We start from the raw sequence: 21,188 nt of genomic DNA, 5'->3' as shown, positions 1-21,188 counted from the left end.
TAAGTTCTTGCATAATTCTAACTGTAAAGTATACAAAATCTGGTGGAAAAGTGTTTTATTTTTATGCAGTTCACTTAACTTCCTTGTAACCTCTTGATGCTACAATTTTCTCATTGGAAAAATGAGTACATAGCAGTCCCGCCTGCCTCTCCATGCTGTGTCATGGAGGTTGAGTGAATCACTGCAGGCTGCCCTGCTCACTGGAAGTCAGTGTGTGAGCCGTGCTCCTGTTACAGAGGCATCCTCATAAGGTGGGGGTGGGGTGTGTCCCAAGTTCCCTGTCCCCATTTACATTCAGTCACCTGAGACTAGCTACTGGGGTGGATGGCTGGATCCCTTTAGAGCATGAAAGCTTGGGGGCCCATGGGGACCCTTTGGTCATGTGCTAAAACTCTCTTTATTTTCAGTCTAATGAAGATCTTTTCTGCTTGTGACCAAGGTGCAGGGCAGAAAGCATAAGAGAAAAGCATTGGTCTGCTGCACTTTTTTAGGGCAGAATTGCCTTGAGCATTGCTTAAATGTGTGTATAGTCTTAGCTCTGGGAATACCTTGACAAGTTCTTCCATCTGCAGCTATGGTGAGGCCTTTCGGGCAGGAACAGTGATAGGTTCCCATGGCATTGTGGCAGATGTGGGAGCAGGGATTCCCTGAAGTACATTCATCTTCATCTGAAAGAAGAAACAGAAGGTCTGATGAGCATGGAATCCTCCTACTAAGAGCAAAGTTGTAAGAATAGTTGGCTTAGAGACCAAGGAACTGAATCCAATGCAAATATAATAGAAAAATGCTCAAAGTACCACATAATGGAAACATTAAATAAAAATTCATTTAGGGTCCCCAAATTATATTTGATAGTAAATAGATGTTTAGGTTATTTCTAAAGCAACAATGATGACAGTTAAGATATAATTGCTATTTGCTATGATCTAAATGCTTCTCAACTCATTCCTCACAAAATTCATAGGAGATGGGTATTTTTATTACTCTCCTCATTGTATGTGATTAAAAAAACTGAGAAACAAAGAGGTCCAAGGTCACAAAGGTCATGCCTGGCAGAGCTGGGATTTGACCCTGAGCAACACAGCTTCTAGACACACCACCTTTTGATCACTTTCCCACAGTACACGGCCTCAGCACAGAAAGGCAAGGTGCATACAGAGGTGAGCTCCTCCAGCCACTGATGCAGCTACCTGCCAATCTGTGACTCTGTTGTGCTGGTACTGGCACGTGAGGCTGCAGTCCTTGGCTCACACTCCCCCTATCTGATTGATCAAGTACAGAGATTGGTGGTTTAGACTGAATTATTGCTGTTTCACATCCAGAGTGCTCATCACCTCTGTGCTCCCTCCGGCCCAGTATTGGTCACTTCCAGACAGTTGATTGAGGTCAAATTGAAAGAACACTCGGGACTTCCTATCTGTCCTAAATTCAAATATGGTTCCCCCATCTGTAAACTGAGTGATCTTAAGTACTCTAACTTCATATCTCGGTTTCCTCTCCTGTAAATGGGACATTCATAGGACAGTTATGATTAACTATGCTAAGTGAAATAAGTCAGAGGATATTGAATGGTTTCACTTATGGGTGGAACATAGGGAAACCAAACAAAGGGTCAGGAAAAAGACAAAACTTGCAGGCAAATGATAGACCTGAGGGATCCAGCAGGAACGGGGGAAGGAGAGGGGTCAAAACAGGGGAGGGAAGAACACAAGGGACTGTGGTGATATTATAGTGATGGGAGAGCTATGGGGACTACATCTGAGGGGACAAATCAAATACTGTGCAAAAATGAATGATGTAAGAAAATAAAAAATAAATATCTAGCAAAACTGCCATAGAAGTGCATTAAATGCTATCCACATTCACATTTTTATAAAAACAAAAATGCATTATTTATATCTATACATACCAGAACAAAAGGGTCCAACTGAGTCTAAGGTGAACCCCATGGGGCACTGGTTACTTCGATCTCCTACCAGAGAGAAAAACAAGATTTACTGGCTTGTTAGAACAAGCAACTTGTTCCTTTCCAGTACAATCCTCCCTGGGAAGACATGCCAAAGACAGAACATCTAATGTAACAAACACAATAAATGAAAACAACAGGAATGGGAAACATTCCTAAATGAATCAGAACTAAAGGAATCATAGCCCAGAGACTGTTGACAAGCAGCCATTACAAACAGATTTTCTATTTAGGATATTTACATTAATTGAAAGAAAATGAAATCAAATTATTCTGTGCTAATGGAAAAGGACCTGACATCGCTGTGCACGCCAGTCATAACCACAGGCAATAATCCTATTTTTCCAGTTAAGTCTTACTCTACTTGTTCTAGAAATAGAAATACTATTTCAAGCCACTTAATATGTGTCAGTGAAAAACTGAAACTCTACTGAAGAGATCCTGTCCTTTTGTAATTTCTTCACCATGTGCAGTAGGGAGCATCTGGGTCAAAGTCCCCCTGTATGGCCAACAGTTTTCCTTTCCATGTAATTGAACCAATGGGAAACAGGTGTATATGTTAGAACAATTATAAGTTAGCTGTCAGAAATAAAACGTATTAGTAAGAATAATGTTAATTAGGCAATGATTTTCCTGAGAAAGTAAATAACTCTGTCTTGATTACAGTAGTTTTGCAAATATTTTTCAAACATTATTGACCTGCAGAAAGTTAAATAAACTCCTCTTTCAAATTACCAAAATAACCTCTCTCACACACACAAACACACACACAATTGCTAACATAATCAGTGTTTCTAAATCTAAATGGAGATTTTATTTAATTCATACTGGATCTCTTAGAAGTTATCTTAGATTTTCTTTCAATTTTAAATGCATTATTGCTTTTTATTGTTGTTTTAGGTGCACTTCATAGAGGTGATGCTGGCATCAGAAAATATCTTCAATTCATTCTAGTTTGGAGAGAATGTGATGATCAATTCAATGCTTGTGCCCTGTTGAGGACATGAAAATGTTCATAACTATTTTATGTATTTGGAGGGTGTAAGAAAAACTACTCAGGGAAAACTATTTCCTTGAATAGGAAAGTAGAGCCCTATTTACTATTTCTAGGCATTAAAAATGGCAAAAACCTTCTCATCTAAAACCTTGAACAGAAAATAGAGGCCCGTGATCCCTTTCTACACTAAGTGTGAAAATGACACTGAAAGAATCCAGGTCTGCCTACATGTGCTGGAGGTTGGGAATATGGATGGACGGGTTAGAAAATTCTCTAGTGTATCACTAAATGATTATTGCATGGGAACCAAGAGACACATAGTAAGGACCATAAGCTTTGTGTGCTTATTTCATTTATTTCTCACAGTTCGCCTACTCCCACCATATCAGATTTTCAGATGAGGAACTGAGTGAGTCATGTGGAACTGGACTTTCAGTGATGAAATTAGTATATATAGACAATGTAGTATATATAGACAATGATTTCATGTAGTGTATATAGACAATGATTTAGAATAATGCATATCTGAAACTTAAAATACTTCAATAAGTTAGACAAATAAGTCAGACTCTTACTGTATAGATTAATAATTGCCAAACTTGGCTGATCATAAATTCTCTTGGAGCTTATTAAAAATATATATTTGTTAGTCCAACATTCCAGTGAGAATTACAAAGGAAGAGGTCTAGAAATCTGTGTCTTAACCAGTTTAAAGGTTTCCTTATAATTAATGCAAAGCGGGCAACCTAGGTTTGGATCGTATTAAACTGCTTTTCAGTCACTACTATGTCATGCACAACTTTGTCACTGTTTACAATTATATTGTTAATTCCTAGAACTGTGTCTAGTCCTCAGTAGGCCCTCAACAAATATTTTAAAATTAATAGATGAGCTAATTTTTTAATCATTGTTTAAGAACTTATCATACAGTCCTACCATGATGTACATATTTGATTCTGACTTACAGGATATTTATTAATAATTTTTCAATTATAAGTAACTTCCTGAGCATTCATCATTGGCCAGACTCCTAGAGTAAGATAACTGAAAAGTCTTGAGTATTTGAAAAGCTGCTGATACATACTGCCTTCCAGAAATGTCCAACATATTTAAACCCCCTGCTGCCCTTGTACAGGGGTGTTCATCTCCCTATGCCCCTTCAATACCTGTGACTATCATATTTTTTCATTTCTGACGATGATGGTTGGGTGTGGTATTCCATTGTTTTAATTTGTATTTCTTTGGTTTTCAATGAGAGTAAATAGCTTATCATATTTATTTTATCATTATTATTTCTTCCTTTGTGAATTTCCTATCATAGTCTTGATGTATGTTTTCTATTGGGGTGTTTACCTTTTTCTTGTTGATTTTTAAGAGTCTTGTATATATTTAGATTAATCATAGTTGTCTATAACATTTGATGCAAATATTTTTTCTTGGTGTACATTTTCCCTTTATAATTTTTTCTTTCATGAATTTAAAATATTTGTAGTTATGTTTCAGAAATAAATTTAAAAAATACACTTGCTTTTAAAGATAGAAAATTTGTACTTGATGAGATTCATTTGCAAGTGACTTGTATTAACATGTAGTTTACAATTACCAGTACGTAGGCCAGATACATTAGAATCATTTAGGAGCTGTGTTAAGAATGCAGAATCAAAGACTCTACTTTGGGTGAGTTAAAACAAAACTCGATGACCAGAAATATAAACGTTCATCAAGATCTCTAGGTGATCTAATTGCATTGTAACGGTAGCTCTAGTCAAGGTCCAACATAAAATAGAACATGGTGGGTGAGCTACTGAGAATGCAAGCCTGCCCCCTTGTGGTCGGTCACTCAAACCAAATTACAGGTAGACAATTGTAATTCACAGGAATAATGTCAACAAACGGACATATATATCAGATGTAACTGATAACTTCACAGTATTCTAAGGTAAGTAAGGGGCTTTAAATAACCTATAGTGTATTTCTTCTATAGGGGAACCCAAATCCCCCAACAACATCCTTATACACATCACGAAGTTTAAATAAAGCATAGAACATCTACAGGATTGGGGAGAAAGTATGTATGACTTTTCAAAAATGGTTTCAATTCATTTAGTCTCAGATGGTATAAATTCATTTTTTTTAAATTTTTTTTAATATTTATTTATTTATTTATACAAGCACTGGGTATAGTCAGAAGCGCGGGAGAGTGAGAGAATTCACCAGAGCCAGAGCAGGGAACAGAACAGGCAGACTGACAAGTACACTGCTGAGGGGAGCAGCGGGCGGCAGGAGAGGTCTGCGTGCCATCTGGGACCCTCGCCGGCGGCCGGGGATGGAACCAGTGCTGCAGAGGCTGCAGGCAGCTTCGCAGCTCAGAGCTCAACCGCTGCGCCACCAGGGGAGGCCCGGTATAAATTCATTTTTAATGAAAGCATTGTGTCAAGTTATATTTTCTAATTATATGGAGTATTGGAAAAAGTAGAAACATAGGTTAGATTTGAAAAAATAGACACTATTGGGGAAGAAAAAACATAACACTTCATGCTTGTGACTTTTTCCTTTTTTTCCAAGTGGCCTGAACAAAAAACCATAGTACAATGAGGTGGAGGAGATGTGGGGCTTTGGACCCCACTGGGTATGAGGCTTCACAAATCTATGATTATCTCAAAAAGTATGAACACCCACTCCTTGATTACTAGTACATCAAGTTTGACAAAGCTGTTCTGATAAGTAGTAAAGAAGAAAATACTCATATATACAACTGATGAAAGCAGGAGTAAAAAGTGAAAATGAATTTTTAGTATACCTGCTGAGCAGGACAAAAAAAATGATATTGTTTCAAATCTACTTGGCTCTATTTTGGGAATACCAGCACACAGTAAAACACAATTCACAAGGTCAACACCACATTTTAAGTATATTCATAGAGTCCAAACTTAAAAGTTAAAGTCATTCAAATAGTTAATGACTAAAGAGGGTTAATGTCCAAAATATATAAATAGCTTATGAAACTTAACAACAAAAACAACTAAATACCCAATTAACAATATGTAGAGGATCTGAATAGATACTTCTCCAAAGAAGACAAACAGATGGCCCACAGGCACAAGAAAAGAGGTTAGTCATCTCTTGTTATCCTGGAAATGCAAATCAAGACCATGAGACAGCTTCTGTAAGAGTGACTATTATTAGAAAGGATTAGGAAAAAAAAAAGTATTGGTGAGGATATGGAGAAAAGGAAACCGAACACTTGTACACTGTTGGTGGGAATGAAATTTGTGCAGTCACTATGGAAAATAATATGGGGAAGCCTCAAAAAACTGAGAATAGCAATACCATCTGATTCAGCCATTCAATATCTGGGTATTTATCTGAAGAACATGAAAATAGTATTTTGAAGAGATACATGCATTCTTATGTTTATTGCAGCATTATTCATTATAGTCAAGCATGGAAATAACCAGTGCTCACCGACAGATGAAGAAGATGTGGCAGATATATAAAATATGCACACAATACACACTACTCAGCTAAAAAGTAAGATGAAATCTTGTCCTATAGCAATCTGAATGGACCTAGAGGGTATTTATGCAAAATGAAGTAAATCTGATGGAGAAAGACAAATGCTGTAAGACTTCACTTGTATGTGGTAGGTAAGAAACAAAATAAATGATCAAATCAAACAAAAATTGACATTATATGAGCAAAATGGTGATTAGAGAGGAGAAGGTAGAAATGGGATGGATAAATCAAGTAAAAGGGGTCAGCTGTGTGGTGGTGGGCAGAAATCAGAATTCTGGTGATGAGTCTGATGTAGTATGTACAAATGTAGATTCATACACCTGAAGACTACATGGTGTTATAGGTCAATGCTCCCTCGAGGAAAAAAAAGTTAGCTTCTATAACATCACTACATGCAAGTATTTGCTAGCATCAAAACCCCACAGACTACAGAATGTTAATTGTTGCAGTGTCTCTTATGGGCGAGAAGGCACTCTCACACGATGGACACACCAAAGAAAACCATGGCAGAGTGGGCCAGTGGGCTCCTGGCCTGTAGAATTCCATTTGGAAAATGGAATATAGATGAAAAATTACTGCTGTGCGGTGTTTAAAAGTTGCTTTTAAAATGTGGAAATTTTTGTGGATGAGTTTAGATTAAGAAATACCTTTACATTTCAGGAATTTAAAAAATTCCTTGATATTGATAAGATTTAGAAGAACAGAGACTTTAATACTCAAAGAGAAATTATTCTGATTAACTATACATTTTTAAGCCTCTCTGCATATACAGAGCGGAACATTTACAACTCTGCTCTGCTCTATGAAGAAGCATATTAAAACCTAATGTAGCAAAATTCTGGTTGGACTGACTTCGCCACTGGCTTCACCTACCATATACATAGACCACAGGCCTGGCTCTACTGTGTCAGATCTACACTGTGATCTTATTTCAAATGATGTCAATGCCATTCTTTTTACCCTTTTAGGAAGGCTTGATGGCAGAAAGAGCTGACCTTTCCTGCAACCAAATTACCTTTGGAGATTGAAGCATGGATTTTAAAACCCAAAGTCTCTTCTAACTGGTTGTAGTCAGATTCCACAGAGGATGCATGAAGTGTTTCTACCAAGAAAGGCATTCTGCCTCGGGACTCATCATAGAAAATGGTGTGGTTCCATGTGTAGGGGACACTGATGCCATCAATGGTAAACAGACGGGTGGAGTGGGCATACAGCTGCCCAGGGCCTGTTTGGATGTAGTCTTCTGTGTAATCCTAAGGAGACAATACAGATTTGATGATCAGAATGACTCATTCTACTTTGTTTTTGATGGGGGTGGGGGGTGGGGAGAACGAGAAAAAAAAGCTTAGGGGTTATACAGCTCTTAATGAAATTGTAATTGTATAGCACTGTGTGTAGGAAGTAAAGGTAAAAGCTTTCAATTATAATTATATTAGTTTTACTATTTTGCTGCCATAAATAATAGTTTAATAAGGGATTCAAAGTTATAGGTGAAGAATAAAGAAAACATGTGAAAGGGTGATTATTATCATTCATTAATTTCTGAAATACTTTAACGGATATTATGCACAAACTTTTATGCATAAGTTACTATTTTCTTTGGAGAACATTGAACAAGTGGCTTAAATCAACATAGCCATGATCTCAGTCCTGATAAGCAGGTAATAAAACTACTAAGACATTATGAAGACTTGGACTGGAGGACTTTTAAACCAACACCAGCTCAGCATTTGGAACTTTAGTGGCTAAGACATTTATTCCCCCACAGGAAACAAGGGAAATAACACAAGTCTCTGTGTTCTTTCTGTGAACCTTTGACTCACACTCTTATTATTACCATAGCCCCATGACATAGTGAAGGTGAGTTACCTTTATAGCAATTTCAGCAGGTGACTGGAGCTGTAAGACATAACCATTCACAACAACATCCAGCAGCAAAGCACCATCAGAATCCAAGCCACGGGCGATGTGAGTCATCCGTAAGACTTCCCCTGGGAATTGCAAGCCATTCATTTTAACAGCAAAACACACATGATTTGTGATTTAGATGAACATAATGTAATATATACATTTATAATGACATACACCTGAAACCTGTTTAATTTTATAATCTCAATTTATGTCAATAAAAATGTAAAAAATTAAAAAAAGGACTGTGTAAACCTAGCAGATTTATATACAACTATGCCATTTCAACTCAAACTTGAATAATGAAAGATGATAAGAGAATTGAATTAGAAGTTATTCCCCAAATTAAAGAGTTAGGTTGATTGAACTATTAGTTCTAAAACTTCTTTTTCTGTAGCAAAAATGTAGCATATGATTATGTGAAGGAGTCCACAATTTAAACTCAAGTAATAACAACGCAATTCACAGAAATGAATTGCCTGTCAAAGGGCAGCTTTCCCAGGCAGAAAGGCAATAAATACAAGTGTGGCCACCGGACTTGTTGTTCCTGCTTCTTCAGGAAGTAGTGAAATGGCATCTTAGCAGTGGAGGGCTACCCACAGACCCACTCGTGTGTTCTGCAGTTTGACTGAAAGTATGCTCTCCCTTGGCCCATCTTCCTTAAAGACAATTGCTGTCGGGGACTTCCTACCTTTGAAGAGACTTGAAAAGGAGGTCTACAAAAACCTGCATGCACTTGAAAAGGGCAATGAATAGTTAATACATTAAGACTAAGGATAAAGCAAAAAGTCTTTAGTTTTGGTTGTATTATTTATTTCCATCCTTCTGATGAAGATTTCCTAAAGGCATCCTAATTGAATCTCAATTTCAAAGACAGAAGTCTTGGATCACAAGTAATGACTCCTTTTCCTGTTCTCTTTGGTTTTTAAAACTCTAGAGAACAGACAAAAAAAAACTTGGGGGGTGTATAAAAATCAGTATAGGTTTTAAAACACATGGCCTCTTATAGACCCAAGTCAGTATAAATTTACAGGAAAAAACGATATAGCTTTTATATTATTTATGATAAGATGGCATCAAAAACTTTGAAATTGCTCTTTGTGGGAACATATATTTGTTCTTACCACTAACTTTTAAAACAATCATTTTTTGATTTGATTTATAGTAAGAGAATATTAAGTTCAGCTGGCACTAACCAGTTGCAAACTCCACTTGAGTTTCTCTCTTGAAGACTGCATTGGTGAGAGTGAAACCATTGACTGCTTCCCCTATTTCCTTTGCTGTTGTCCAATAAATGGGATTCAGAATAGAAACTATCTTTCTCATTGCTGGGCCTAAAGTAAAAGAATAGGTTATAAAGCAAAATATTTATACTTCAGTGTTATTATTGTCTTTATAACATATTATTCCTATTATAATAGGATAAGAACAAAATAAATATGAAGCTTATGTTTGGGCTAGAACTATTATACAAGGACTATTATATTACAAGGACTATTATATTGATCATTTAATAACAGCATGTTTTAGACATTTTAAGAAGAAATAATAAAAGAATAATACATAAGTTTTTCAAAGTAGGTTTATTAACAACTTTTATAAGCAAAGGCACTAACCAAGACTTCGAGGGACATTGGTAATTTTTGCATGTATGATTCTAGTATCAGAAGTTGGACTATCTGTTATGGTGGCATTAAGGAAAGCAATTCCAAATTCAACATCATTAATATTTCCAATAATACTTCCTCTGGCATGCTGGGGTCCACCTATTGGGGGAAGAAAAAACATTCTTGGATAAAGAAACATTTCATCAACATTACACGGGTGAAAAGAAGGCCAGTAATTCAAAGATTCTATAAATCTTCTCTCAAACATTTCAAAGATTGTACGACATCTGAATTTAAGAGTGGAATAAATAAGCTTTGAAAACATTCTACTTTCATGTAACACTCATCATCCCACATAAATCTAGGGTCCTTCCAATTAAGGCACATCATGGTATTATTTTAGAATCCAAAGAATACAATTAGCTTCAGCCCCCAAACCAAAATAAAGTATGTGTTCACTGACGATGATGACGATGATGAAAGGATGATAATAATGTGAGTTTATTGAGCATGTCATGAAATACAGTAAGCATTGAAAATAATTTAACTCTTTTAATCCCACCAAAAATCCTTTAAGGTCATTTTCTGACTTGGAAAATGAGGTTCAGAGAAAAGTGACTTTTCCATTATTACACAGTTAGGAAATGGCAGAATGAGGATTGGAACATAAGCATGTTTGGCTTAGAACTTGGTTCTTTCATCTCTTGCTCCCTTTGTGAGAACACAGAGGGAAAGTGGGGATTACCAACAAAACAGCAATTAAGTCCCCAACCAGGTCCCTGCCAATATAAATGAAGAGGATCTAAGGGTATTGTTCAAGCATGGGTTCAAATGGAGGGTTTATCAAGTTCTTCACCTCACATACACCCACATACATACACACACACACTCACACACACACACGCACACAGACCCCACAGAGAAAAATGCTCAAGTTGAGAAATATATGAGAATATTGTTCTTTTGACAGTGCTACAGAATTCATACCAAGACAATTAGGTTGAAAACAAGTATAAATATTTTTAAAAAGCATCTATATAGTAATTTTATGCCACTTTCCATTGTTTGACAAAATTATTGGTTACAAACACAGTATAGGTGTGAATAAACTATGAGTCAAGAATAACTATTACATATTCATTAAGACCAAGGATAAAGCAAAATGCATTTAGTTTTAACCTATCTTTTTAATAAAGAATCCCTATATTCTAATTGAAACTCAACTTCAAAGAGAAAAGTCTTTTAATTATTAGCAATGACTATCTTTCTGGCTCTGCTTTGATTTTAAGACTCTACCATTTGCACACCATACATCTGACAAGGGGCTGATATACAAGATTTACAAAGAACTCATACAACTCAACAAAAAGAAAATAAACAACCTAATCAAAAAATGGATAGAGAACTAAGTAATAATTCTCCAAAGAAACATACAGATGGCCACCAGGCATATGAATAAAGGCTTATCATCAGTTATCATCAGGGAAATACAAATCAAAAACCACAATGAGATACCAGCTCACGCATATCAAAAAGATCAGAAACAAGTGCTGGTGAGGATGTGGAGAAAAAGGAACCCTCATACGCCATTTGTGAGAATATAGACTGGTTCAGCGCCTATGAAAACTGCATGGAGATTTCTCAAAATATTAAAAATGGTTCTATCACAGGATCTAGCAATTCTACTCTGAGGTATCCACACGAAGAGAGCAATATAGTCAATTCAAAGGGATACATGCCCTCCTATGTTCCCTGCAGCACTGTTTATTTATAATAGCCAACCTACAGGAACAGTGATACTTGATACAGTATCAAATATCAAAGGCAGATGAGTGGGATAGGAAAATGTGGTATATATACACAGTGGAATACTACTTAGCTATAAAAAGATAAACTCATGCCATCTTCAACAACATGGATGGGACTGGAGGGGATTATGCTAAACAAAGTCAGTCGGAAGAAGAAAGACAAATACTGGATGGTATCATTTATATGTGGAATATTGAGAAACCAAACAAAAAGTCAGATAAAGCCAAACCAATAACAAATCCTAGAAATTTGACTGTACAATTGAGGTTACCAGAGAAGGATGGGGAGGAGGAAGAGCAAAGTAGGGAGGCAGCACAATAGACTATGGTTTGGGAATACAGGTGTCTCAGTGGTGGGTGTGATGTGGTAACAACACCGAAAGGGGTTCATCCTATGCCTCTAAATCATATACTGTGTTGTAAACCAATGTTATCTCAATAAAAAAGTCCAAACCCTCTATATAAGGATTTAAATGGAAAAGATGAATGTCTTTGAAATGAATTGCATACTTTTTCAAGAGAGGGAAACATTGGGGAAAAATTAATAGTGAAATTATAAATCTTCATTATTTGGTACCCTTTTTTGAATCTATTTTTTAAAACAATTACTATATGCTTTAGATATTATTATATATTATATACTAGGGAGAAATACTATTGTATTTCATCTCAGAAAATCCAGTAAGTATGGTATATGGTATTTCACCATGATAACCTGCATTTCTTTGTTTATGAGTGAGAGACATTTTCTTACATCAGTTCTGCCACTATGTTCTGGATTAGATTCATTTTTCATCAAATATTGAGGATACAATGGTACTAAAGAAAAAAATTAATACAAGGCTTTCCTTAATATAGCCTATCTCTGATTAGGGCTATAGACATTAATTAGAATTCCATAAATAAAAGTAAAATTGAAGTGTACTAATGCACAACATAGCTACTACTCAGGGAAGTCTGAAAAGGATGCAAAAATTGAGTAGCGATTAGAACAAAGTTTATGTGTTAACTGAGCCAGAGAAGTCAGAAATAGGGCTTTCTAGGTGGAGGAAAGAGCATGTGTCACCCTTTTGAGACTTGGTGGCTTCCCAAATCTAGAAAACTCAAAGGAGCAGAGAGCCCGGGGTGTGATGAGAACCACACTGCAGAGGGTGCAGAAGCAGCAGGTCCATTCAGGCCCGAGTGGGCCGTTTCCATTCTTACCGTTAGTCCTCAGCAGATGGGGGATGAGCCTAATTCACTGTGTTTTCTGAGTCATCATTAATGAACTTGGCCTCCCATTTGACCCTGGTTCTCTAATCTTGCAGAGGAACTTGAGCCCCAGTTCTCAACAGATTTCTCCTCTTTGGTTGGGCGTCCCTGACATTTTCTGCCAGGCTCTAATTCAAATTGTTTGCCTATTTGCATTCCTTTCTTCCACAGGGACCCTGGAACCTTCAGGGGTTAAGCTACAAAATGTCCCAACTGAAACTAGAACTGTCACCATGTCTACTTGTGAGCACCTCAACACCCTTGGGGAGCAAGTGGACTGATAGGCACTTGGCCTTTGGTTTGTGTAGATCTTATAAATCTTTTTTTAAATTATTTTACCTTTCTCTAATTTTTTAAACAATATTTGCTTCCCTCCACTCCCTTAGATTGAGTCCCCATAGAATTTCCTTCCCCAAGTCACCCGTGCACCATCACCACAGTCCCCTGTGCTCCTACCCCCTTCCCTCTGATCCTTCTCCCTCCTCCTCCCCTGCAGGATGTCTCTGATTCATAATTGTCTGTTTTTGCTTTGTTGTGTTTTGTACTGTTATCATTTTTTACACTGATGTCTTATTTGGTTCTCCTATATTCCTGTTATAAGTGAAACCATCCGATATTTTTTCTTTTTCCTTCTGGCTTATTTCACTGAGCATAATTCTGTCTAGCTCCATCCACGTTGCTGTGAATGGCATGAGTTTATCTTTTTTGATTGCTGAATACTATTCCATTGTGTATATATGCCACATCTTCTTGATCCAGTCATCTGTTTTTGGGCATTTGGGTTGTTTCTAGGTTTTACCTATTGTAAATAGTGCCGCAATAAACATAGGTGTATAGGTGTGCAGGTGAATTTTTTGAATCAATGTTTTTGTGTCCTTTAGGTAGATCCTTAGTAGTGGAATTGCAGGGTCGTATAGTAGCTCCATTTTTAGTAGACTGAGGAAGCTCCAGACAGCTTTCCATAGTGGTTGGACCAGTTCGCACTCCCACCAGCAATGTAGGAGAGTTCCTTTTTTCTCCACATCCTCGCCAACATTTGTTGTTGCTGGTTTTTTTGATATGTGCCATTCTTACTGGTGTAAGGTGGTATTTCAGTGTGGTTTTGATTTGTGTTTCCCTGATGATAAGGGATGTTGAACATAAATCTTATAAATCTTTTCATGTAACTTCCTTTTTTTCTTTGCCCAATGGGGCATGCTTGATTTTCAGGAACATTTTATTACTAAAGCAACAGTGAAGCTTTGAAAATCCAATAGACATCTCCACACTTCAGCAATTTGAAACTGTTGCTTTTGATCTTCTGACAGCACTGAGAAAGTCTGTCCTCTGAGGCGAGACATAACCCATATTTCTTGAGACTCCAGCACACTTTTTTTTTTTTTCCCAAAGATTTATTTATGCATACAAGGGCTGGGGTGCAGGCCAGAGAGGAGGGGGCTAAGAGGATTCACCAGAGACAGAGTGGGGAGCATAACAGGCAGACTGACTAAAATACACTCCTGAGGGGAGCAGTGGGAGAGACAGGAGAGGTCTGCTGCACCAAGTGGGTAGCTCCCTGGCCGGGGATCAAACTCATGCTGCAGTGGCGATGGATAGCTTCATAGTGCTGCAACTTAACCCCTTGCACCACCAGGGATGCCTCTCCAGCATATCCTTTGTAAGGTCTATAAACTCTAGGATTCTCATTGTGTCTGAAATTTTACATCTATTATAATATCTATCCATGTTCATGATTTGGGTTATGGTATTTGAACTCTTATACTTTCCTTCCATGAACTGAATTGGCTTCTCTTTTATTTTCCACACTTAGGTTCTCTCACACTCAGGTTCCAGGGTCCCTGTGGCTATTCTGCCCATGTAAGAATAGCCCCTCAACTGTGTTTTTATGTTAGATATTAAAATTCTGCCCTCATTTTTCAGCCTGTCATCTCAGTTCGAGTTTGCACACTCTTCCACCATCTTCTTAACTCTGCAAGCCCAGGGCTGTTATTTATGGCTGTGCAGAACATATCCTTTTATTTTTTAAAAAGATTTATTTATTTATTTATACAAACACTGGGTACAGTCAGAAGTGTGGGAGGGTGAGAGAATTCACCAGAGCCAGAGCAGGGAACAGAACAGGCAGACTGACAAGTACACTGCTGAGGGAAGCAGCAGGTGGCAGGAGAGGTCTGCGCACCATGTGGGACCCTGGCAGGCGGCCAGGGATCGAACAGGCACTGCAGAGGCTGCGGGCAGCTTCGCAGCCCAGCGCTCAACTGCTGTGTCAACAGGGGAGGCCCTAGAACATATCCTTTTCCTAAAGAGCATGAAAGGGGGTCATCAGAGGCTAAAATTCAGCCATGCACTTTGGTGTAGAGCTGTTACTAACAATGGGGGAAAAGCTCATTTTCCCTAATTCTTCTTCCCAGAGTTGGCACTGTTTTGTAATTTGTGGGTTCAGACTGACACTCTTTTTTAATTTGCAAATGCTGTAAATGTACTAGCAATGATCCTGCCAAAGTCTAACCTAGTCACTTACCTGGACATGCTTGTATATTGCACCTAGATATCTGAGTAGAATCTCCTGGACAGGAGCGACCACTTTTGGAAGGTACTGGATTGTTGCACAGTCGCTTTCGAGTCCTTTCACCTCCACCACAAGAGACAGAACACTGGCTCCAACTCTGCCAGTTCCCCCAACTTCCATCCACTATGAGCACAAATGGAATGGTCAATATTAATAAATTAGTTTTGAAATCTACACTTAGGGTGCTCCTGACTATATCATTTTCATTTCAAAATCTGAAAGGACAGTGGCCTATGAGGGTGGACGATGAGTGATTTGGTGGTTGGTACCCTACAGCAGCAATACCTGATGGGTAGACTCCTCATGGTATCAGAAGAATAAATTATTATTTCAATAAAATCTAATCTGAAGGAATGGGGTTGCTGCAATGAACACTAAGTAAAATACTTGACTTATTCTACTGCCAGGAGTTGGGAAGCTCACCAGGACATATGTCAATGTTGCATCTCTGGATCTGGGAATCAGGGCCCCCACAAGCTCTTCCTCCATTGGAAGGACGAGGGTTATCACATGTGCGGTACCGTCTCATCTGCCCTCCATTACATGTCCGGCTGCATATTCCCCAGCTACTCCAAGGACTCCAGTTACCATGAGCTACAACACAGAACCATTGGAGAAGTGCTAAACAATGACTTTCATCCAAAAAGTATTGGAAGAGTCTCCCCAGGAACTGAAAAGAAACATACAAATCTATAAATAGTCAACTTCCAAAAGTAGATTGTTTAGCTCTTGTTTTGACTAGAAACTGGTTATACATTCCAATGATTTTGCAATTCCATTTAACAATTATTGAGTCTTACAGTATTCCAGGAGCTGAAGGATATGAATGAGACAAAGTCTCTGCTCTTGAGGAGTCAAGGCTGTAACATTCAGGATACAGTGGAGTCAGATGCTGCTGGGTCTAAAATTCTGGGGTGGTGGCTGATTAGGCAGAGAGGCACGTGCTTGCCTCCATAAAGCATCATTAACAGTGAGCATGTAAGGATCCGCTCATCCTTGCACTCTGCAGCTAGTCCTACATAGATTAAATGAAACAGGACACAGTCCTTGCCCACATATATCAATGCCATCTATGGTACCATCCAGGTACAACAGCAGACATCCAACATTTTAATATCCTATGCCAAAGGTAGATGAATCAAGTCATAGAATACTATAACTTTAGGGACATAAGGCTTTAATGAAATTTTTAAGAAAGTATAACATTGACTCACTATTTCCAACACTCACTTGGACAAGGGTCACTATTACAAAAATCACTCTGGACATCAGTTCCTTCACATATGCTCCCTCCATGCTGAGGAACAGGGTCAGAGCAGTCCCTCATTCTCTGTCTGGCGCCTCCTCCACAGGACACAGTGCAGGCACTCCAAGGAGCCCAAGGGGCCCACTTGCCATCAACTGGATTAAAGAAAAACATTTGTTTTCTTACTACTTTAAAACAATTAGTTTAAACCTTGGGTATAGATGGGTGGAATGATGTTGTTATTGACAATGATTCTTACTGACACACTAGAAACCTAAATAAGAGATAGACACTCATTTATTAAAGCTATAAACATTGTACTTCTCCTACCTGGACAGTGTCTCTCATTGCAAACTTGCATCTGAGTTTCTGCTCCATCACAGTAGGATCCATCAAACGATGGTGGTGGATTATTGCATAGTCTTGTTCTTATCTGGGTACCTTTTCCACAAGTTTCACTGCATGCACCCCAAGGTTGCCAAGCACCCCATGATCCATGAACTACAAATGTACCAAGAGACAGAGCTTCAAGTCAGGCAACCATGTTTGTTAAAAAAAAATAGAAAATCAATAAATGTTCTCAGTAATGAGCTAAATTTGCCCAGAAGCTGAAATAATCAAAGTTGAACCAAAGGAAACAGCAATGATATTTTTTCTTCTTTCCTTTTCACTGGGTTTTGAAGGGAAATGCAGAGTTATCTAATGCCAATATAAATGCTTAAAATTATCCAAAGGAGGCATTTCATTAAAGTTAAATTTAACCAAACTGCCATATATCAACACAATCTAAGTGTTTGTGCACCATGCTCTGGGAAAGTTGAAGTAACCAGAATGTTAGGAGAAAGGCTGTTGAACAGATCTAGATGTGGTTATGGACAACACAAATATTTCCACAATGGTAACTTGGATCCCAGACAGGAAGTCCACCTCTTTAAGCCTGATTTAGCCACATGTTTACAAATGTACTTGGGTCTTTCAGTATGATGGTCTGCTCAGTTGTAACTCTGAAAAATTTTCTCTGTTACGTAATGTTCGTGAATTGAAAGTTCTGAATAACACACTCACCTGCTTCCTAAACAACAGAAAAAACTGACCAGTAGTTTCCACGAAATGATAATTAAGGCCTTCCTTTTGGTAACTAACATATTACACCATCTGACCCTAAGACTGGAACAACCTTATGTGATTTCCTGCCAGGTGCTGGGCTGAGAATCAACACTATGGTTTTCTTATGTAAAAGTCAGCATCAGGTCCCGTTTTTTGTTTTCGGGGTACTTTTTAGGTATCATGATCATAAGATATGTCTGTGGTCACCTGGTTTAAGAAGATGTGAACCAAAGTAGGACCTGAAGCTTCTGTCCATTCTCTTATCACAACCTTTACAATGCCAATAGATTAAACTGAAATCAAAGTTATGAAATTGTTAATGGGCTATTTGCTTAGAAAATATTTAAAAATATATCTTATATTTCCTTTTAATTAACTGTTTTCTAGTAGGACTGCATCTTTTTATATTTTGTATACACAGGCAAATGTAGTCATATAAATTTATTTCAGCTGATAGGTATTTGCCCTAAAAAGTATTTGAGTAATTCTAAAGAGAGAGAAAGCCTCCAGATACATAGCAGATACTATTCAAAACTATTCCTTAATAAATTTTGACTGCTGACACTCATAATCTTCATGTACAGAATACATGTTTTCAAAATTATGCTGCTCCAATTACTTTAATATGTTCCATTTTCATGACTCTTGGTTAACAATAGCCCACACCTCTTATATTATAAAATCATATACATGGATGTGCTTTTTATTGAAGAATTAAAATTGGATGATATATATTCCTTTATCGGTGTAGTATCTGTTACATACAAGCAAAGGTTTTCAGTGGAAGCCCTTTTTAATTTTTACAATCAATACAGACATTGAACAGAATTGAATTTCATGACATAAAGTATGGTAGAGTTAAAAGTTTTCTTTTACATGAGCAGAATGATAGGAAGAATGATAATATAAACCAGAGTAGGTATAAAATATCAGGGTTTCTACATGATACAAAAGGAAACAACTATGGAAGAATTGGTAGAGAAGAAAAATGCAAACTATAATAATTGCATTGTTGTTATCTGGCACTGCAGTTCTGATTCTGGAACAGCATAGTGATTAGGAGCAGGGACTCTGAACACAAACCCTGGCCTGAATAACCATGCTGAGCTTACTAGCTGTGTGATGCTAGGCATGTTCATTGACTTCTCTGTGCCAAGTTTCTTGATCTACAATGTAGATAAGAACCTACATTGTATGACTGATGTGCAGAGTAAAGAGCTGATAGATAAAAGTTAAGCGTCAACATGCAAGGCGCACAAGAGTACCTAAGCGTGAGCTATGAGTGAGGATGGCCATTCTTCCCTCAAAGTTCTTAACTGAATTCAGAAATACACATCAAAAATTTTCATTTGCTTCAAATCAAACCAATTATGAGACATCACCTCACACCTGTGAGAACAGCTGCTATCCAAGGATGCAGAGTGCTGGCAAGGATGTAGAGAGAAGGGAACCTTGCTACTGTTGGTGGGGATGTTAATTGGTGCAGCCACTATGGAACACACATGGGAGAGTCCTCAAAAAAAATTAAAAATAGAAATTCCATATAATCCAGTTGTCCCATTTCTGGGTGTTTATCTGAAGAATATAAAAACATGAATTCAAAGAAATACAGGAACTCCCATGTTCACTGAAGCATTATGTATAACATCCAAGCATTGGAAACAATCTAAATGCCCACGAATAGATGATCAGATGAAGACAAAGTATATACATAAACAATGAAATACTACTTAGCTATTAAAAAAATATGAAATCCTGCGATCTGCAACAGCATGAATGGAGATAGAGTATATTACGCTCAATGAGAAAAATCAGATGGAGAAAGAAAAATACCATATTGTGGTACACAGAGAAAGAAGAAAACAAATGAAGTAAAGAAAACAAAATAAGTTTTTAGATTATAAGACTGATTCATGGTTACAAAGGGAGAGGGCAAGAGGGTGTGTAAATTGAGTAAAAGGGTTTAATTGTACAGTGAAGGATGGAATTGAACTTTTGGTGGTGGGCTAAATGTAGTGCGTACAGATGTTTATTTTTAAGATGCATACCTAAACATATAATATTATAATGTATTGCTACTTTAATAAAAATATTTTAAAAATTCTCATTTGTAATTAATTGACAACAATATTTTTTTATGACAATGACTCTCAAGTGGATATGGACTAGTCCAACCCGGAAAACATCAATCTGTTTTTAAGGGAAGGATTGGCATTTAAAAAACACTCTTCATATTAGAAGAACAGAAAGGAGTATTATGAATGACTCTACATCCTCATTTTGATAATTTATTTGCAATAAATCAATTCCTTGAAAGGCACAACTTGCCAAAATTCACACAAAAAGAGAATCTGAATAGGCCTACAAGCATTAAAGAGTTAATTAATTAAGTAACAGAAAGCACCAATCCCCTCTGATTCACTGTTGAATTCTGCTTAACATTTGAGGAAGAAATTCCACTAGTTTTTTATTACATTATTTAGAGGATGGAAGCAGAAGAGTTTCTTCCTAAGACATTCTATAAGGTCATAATTACCCTAACACTGAAACCCAACAAACACATTACAAAAAGAAAACTATAGGTCAATGTCTCTCAAGAACACAGACACAAATATCCTCAACCAAATACAGCAAGTGCATCCAACAATGTAAAAAAAGAAAACCTCTTGTACCTAAGATTGCAGCATGTCCTTTGGATGAGAAAGATTATTCTAGGCCATCTGTCCACTTTGTTAGAGGTATAGTGATAAATGTTTGGCAACCACCCCTCTGGAAGTTGGGAGGAAAATTTTGATTTGTAACATCTGATGATTTTTGTAGTATAAACAGTCTCATTAGGTTTCATATCATCTAACAATAATAATGTCATTAAGTTTTTAGTTGGGAAAAGATACACACTGTCATTGGTTGATTCTGGGACACCCAATGACATTATGCCAAAATAATAGCACAATTCAATCAATTCAGGGACTGGAAAGAGCCAAAGAAACTCTAAAAGAACAGTAAGCCAACAGCTATTCAACATGAAGAGAAAACAAAAACCTGACTTACATTTTAGGATACTTATAAAACCATTTAACTTTTCATTACATAGATATCACACCTGGCAAATTGCACAAAGATTGCTTGAATCAAGTATTTCTGGTTCTTGTTTCTTTGAATCATTATGCAATTATAATTAGTTTTCTGTCTGTTCAGGATAAAAAGAAAGCA

At 37.3% G+C, this 21,188-nt stretch overlaps 1 protein-coding gene across 1 annotated transcript in view; it reads right to left on the bottom strand.

The window, feature by feature from the left end:
• Window positions 1–21,188, bottom strand: part of HMCN1 (hemicentin 1) — a gene marked incomplete at both ends in the record, with an annotated part of 509,757 nt that overhangs the window by 26,449 nt on the left and 462,120 nt on the right. Inside the window, 10 exons of the mRNA XM_084251187.1 lie at window positions 549–668; window positions 1,910–1,972; window positions 7,495–7,732; window positions 8,349–8,470; window positions 9,584–9,721; window positions 10,004–10,153; window positions 15,575–15,745; window positions 16,046–16,216; window positions 16,853–17,023; window positions 17,199–17,369. Coding sequence (XP_084107313.1) covers window positions 549–668; window positions 1,910–1,972; window positions 7,495–7,732; window positions 8,349–8,470; window positions 9,584–9,721; window positions 10,004–10,153; window positions 15,575–15,745; window positions 16,046–16,216; window positions 16,853–17,023; window positions 17,199–17,369 — 1,515 coding nt within the window. The remainder of the gene's footprint in view (window positions 1–548; window positions 669–1,909; window positions 1,973–7,494; window positions 7,733–8,348; window positions 8,471–9,583; window positions 9,722–10,003; window positions 10,154–15,574; window positions 15,746–16,045; window positions 16,217–16,852; window positions 17,024–17,198; window positions 17,370–21,188) is intronic.

Source organism: Talpa europaea, assembly GCF_964194135.1.
Source record: "Talpa europaea genome assembly, chromosome: 12".
In the NCBI taxonomy this organism is placed as follows: domain Eukaryota; kingdom Metazoa; phylum Chordata; class Mammalia; order Eulipotyphla; family Talpidae; genus Talpa; species Talpa europaea.
The sequence above is the reverse complement of the archived record's forward strand: the minus strand, read 5'-3'. Positions and strand labels throughout refer to the sequence as shown.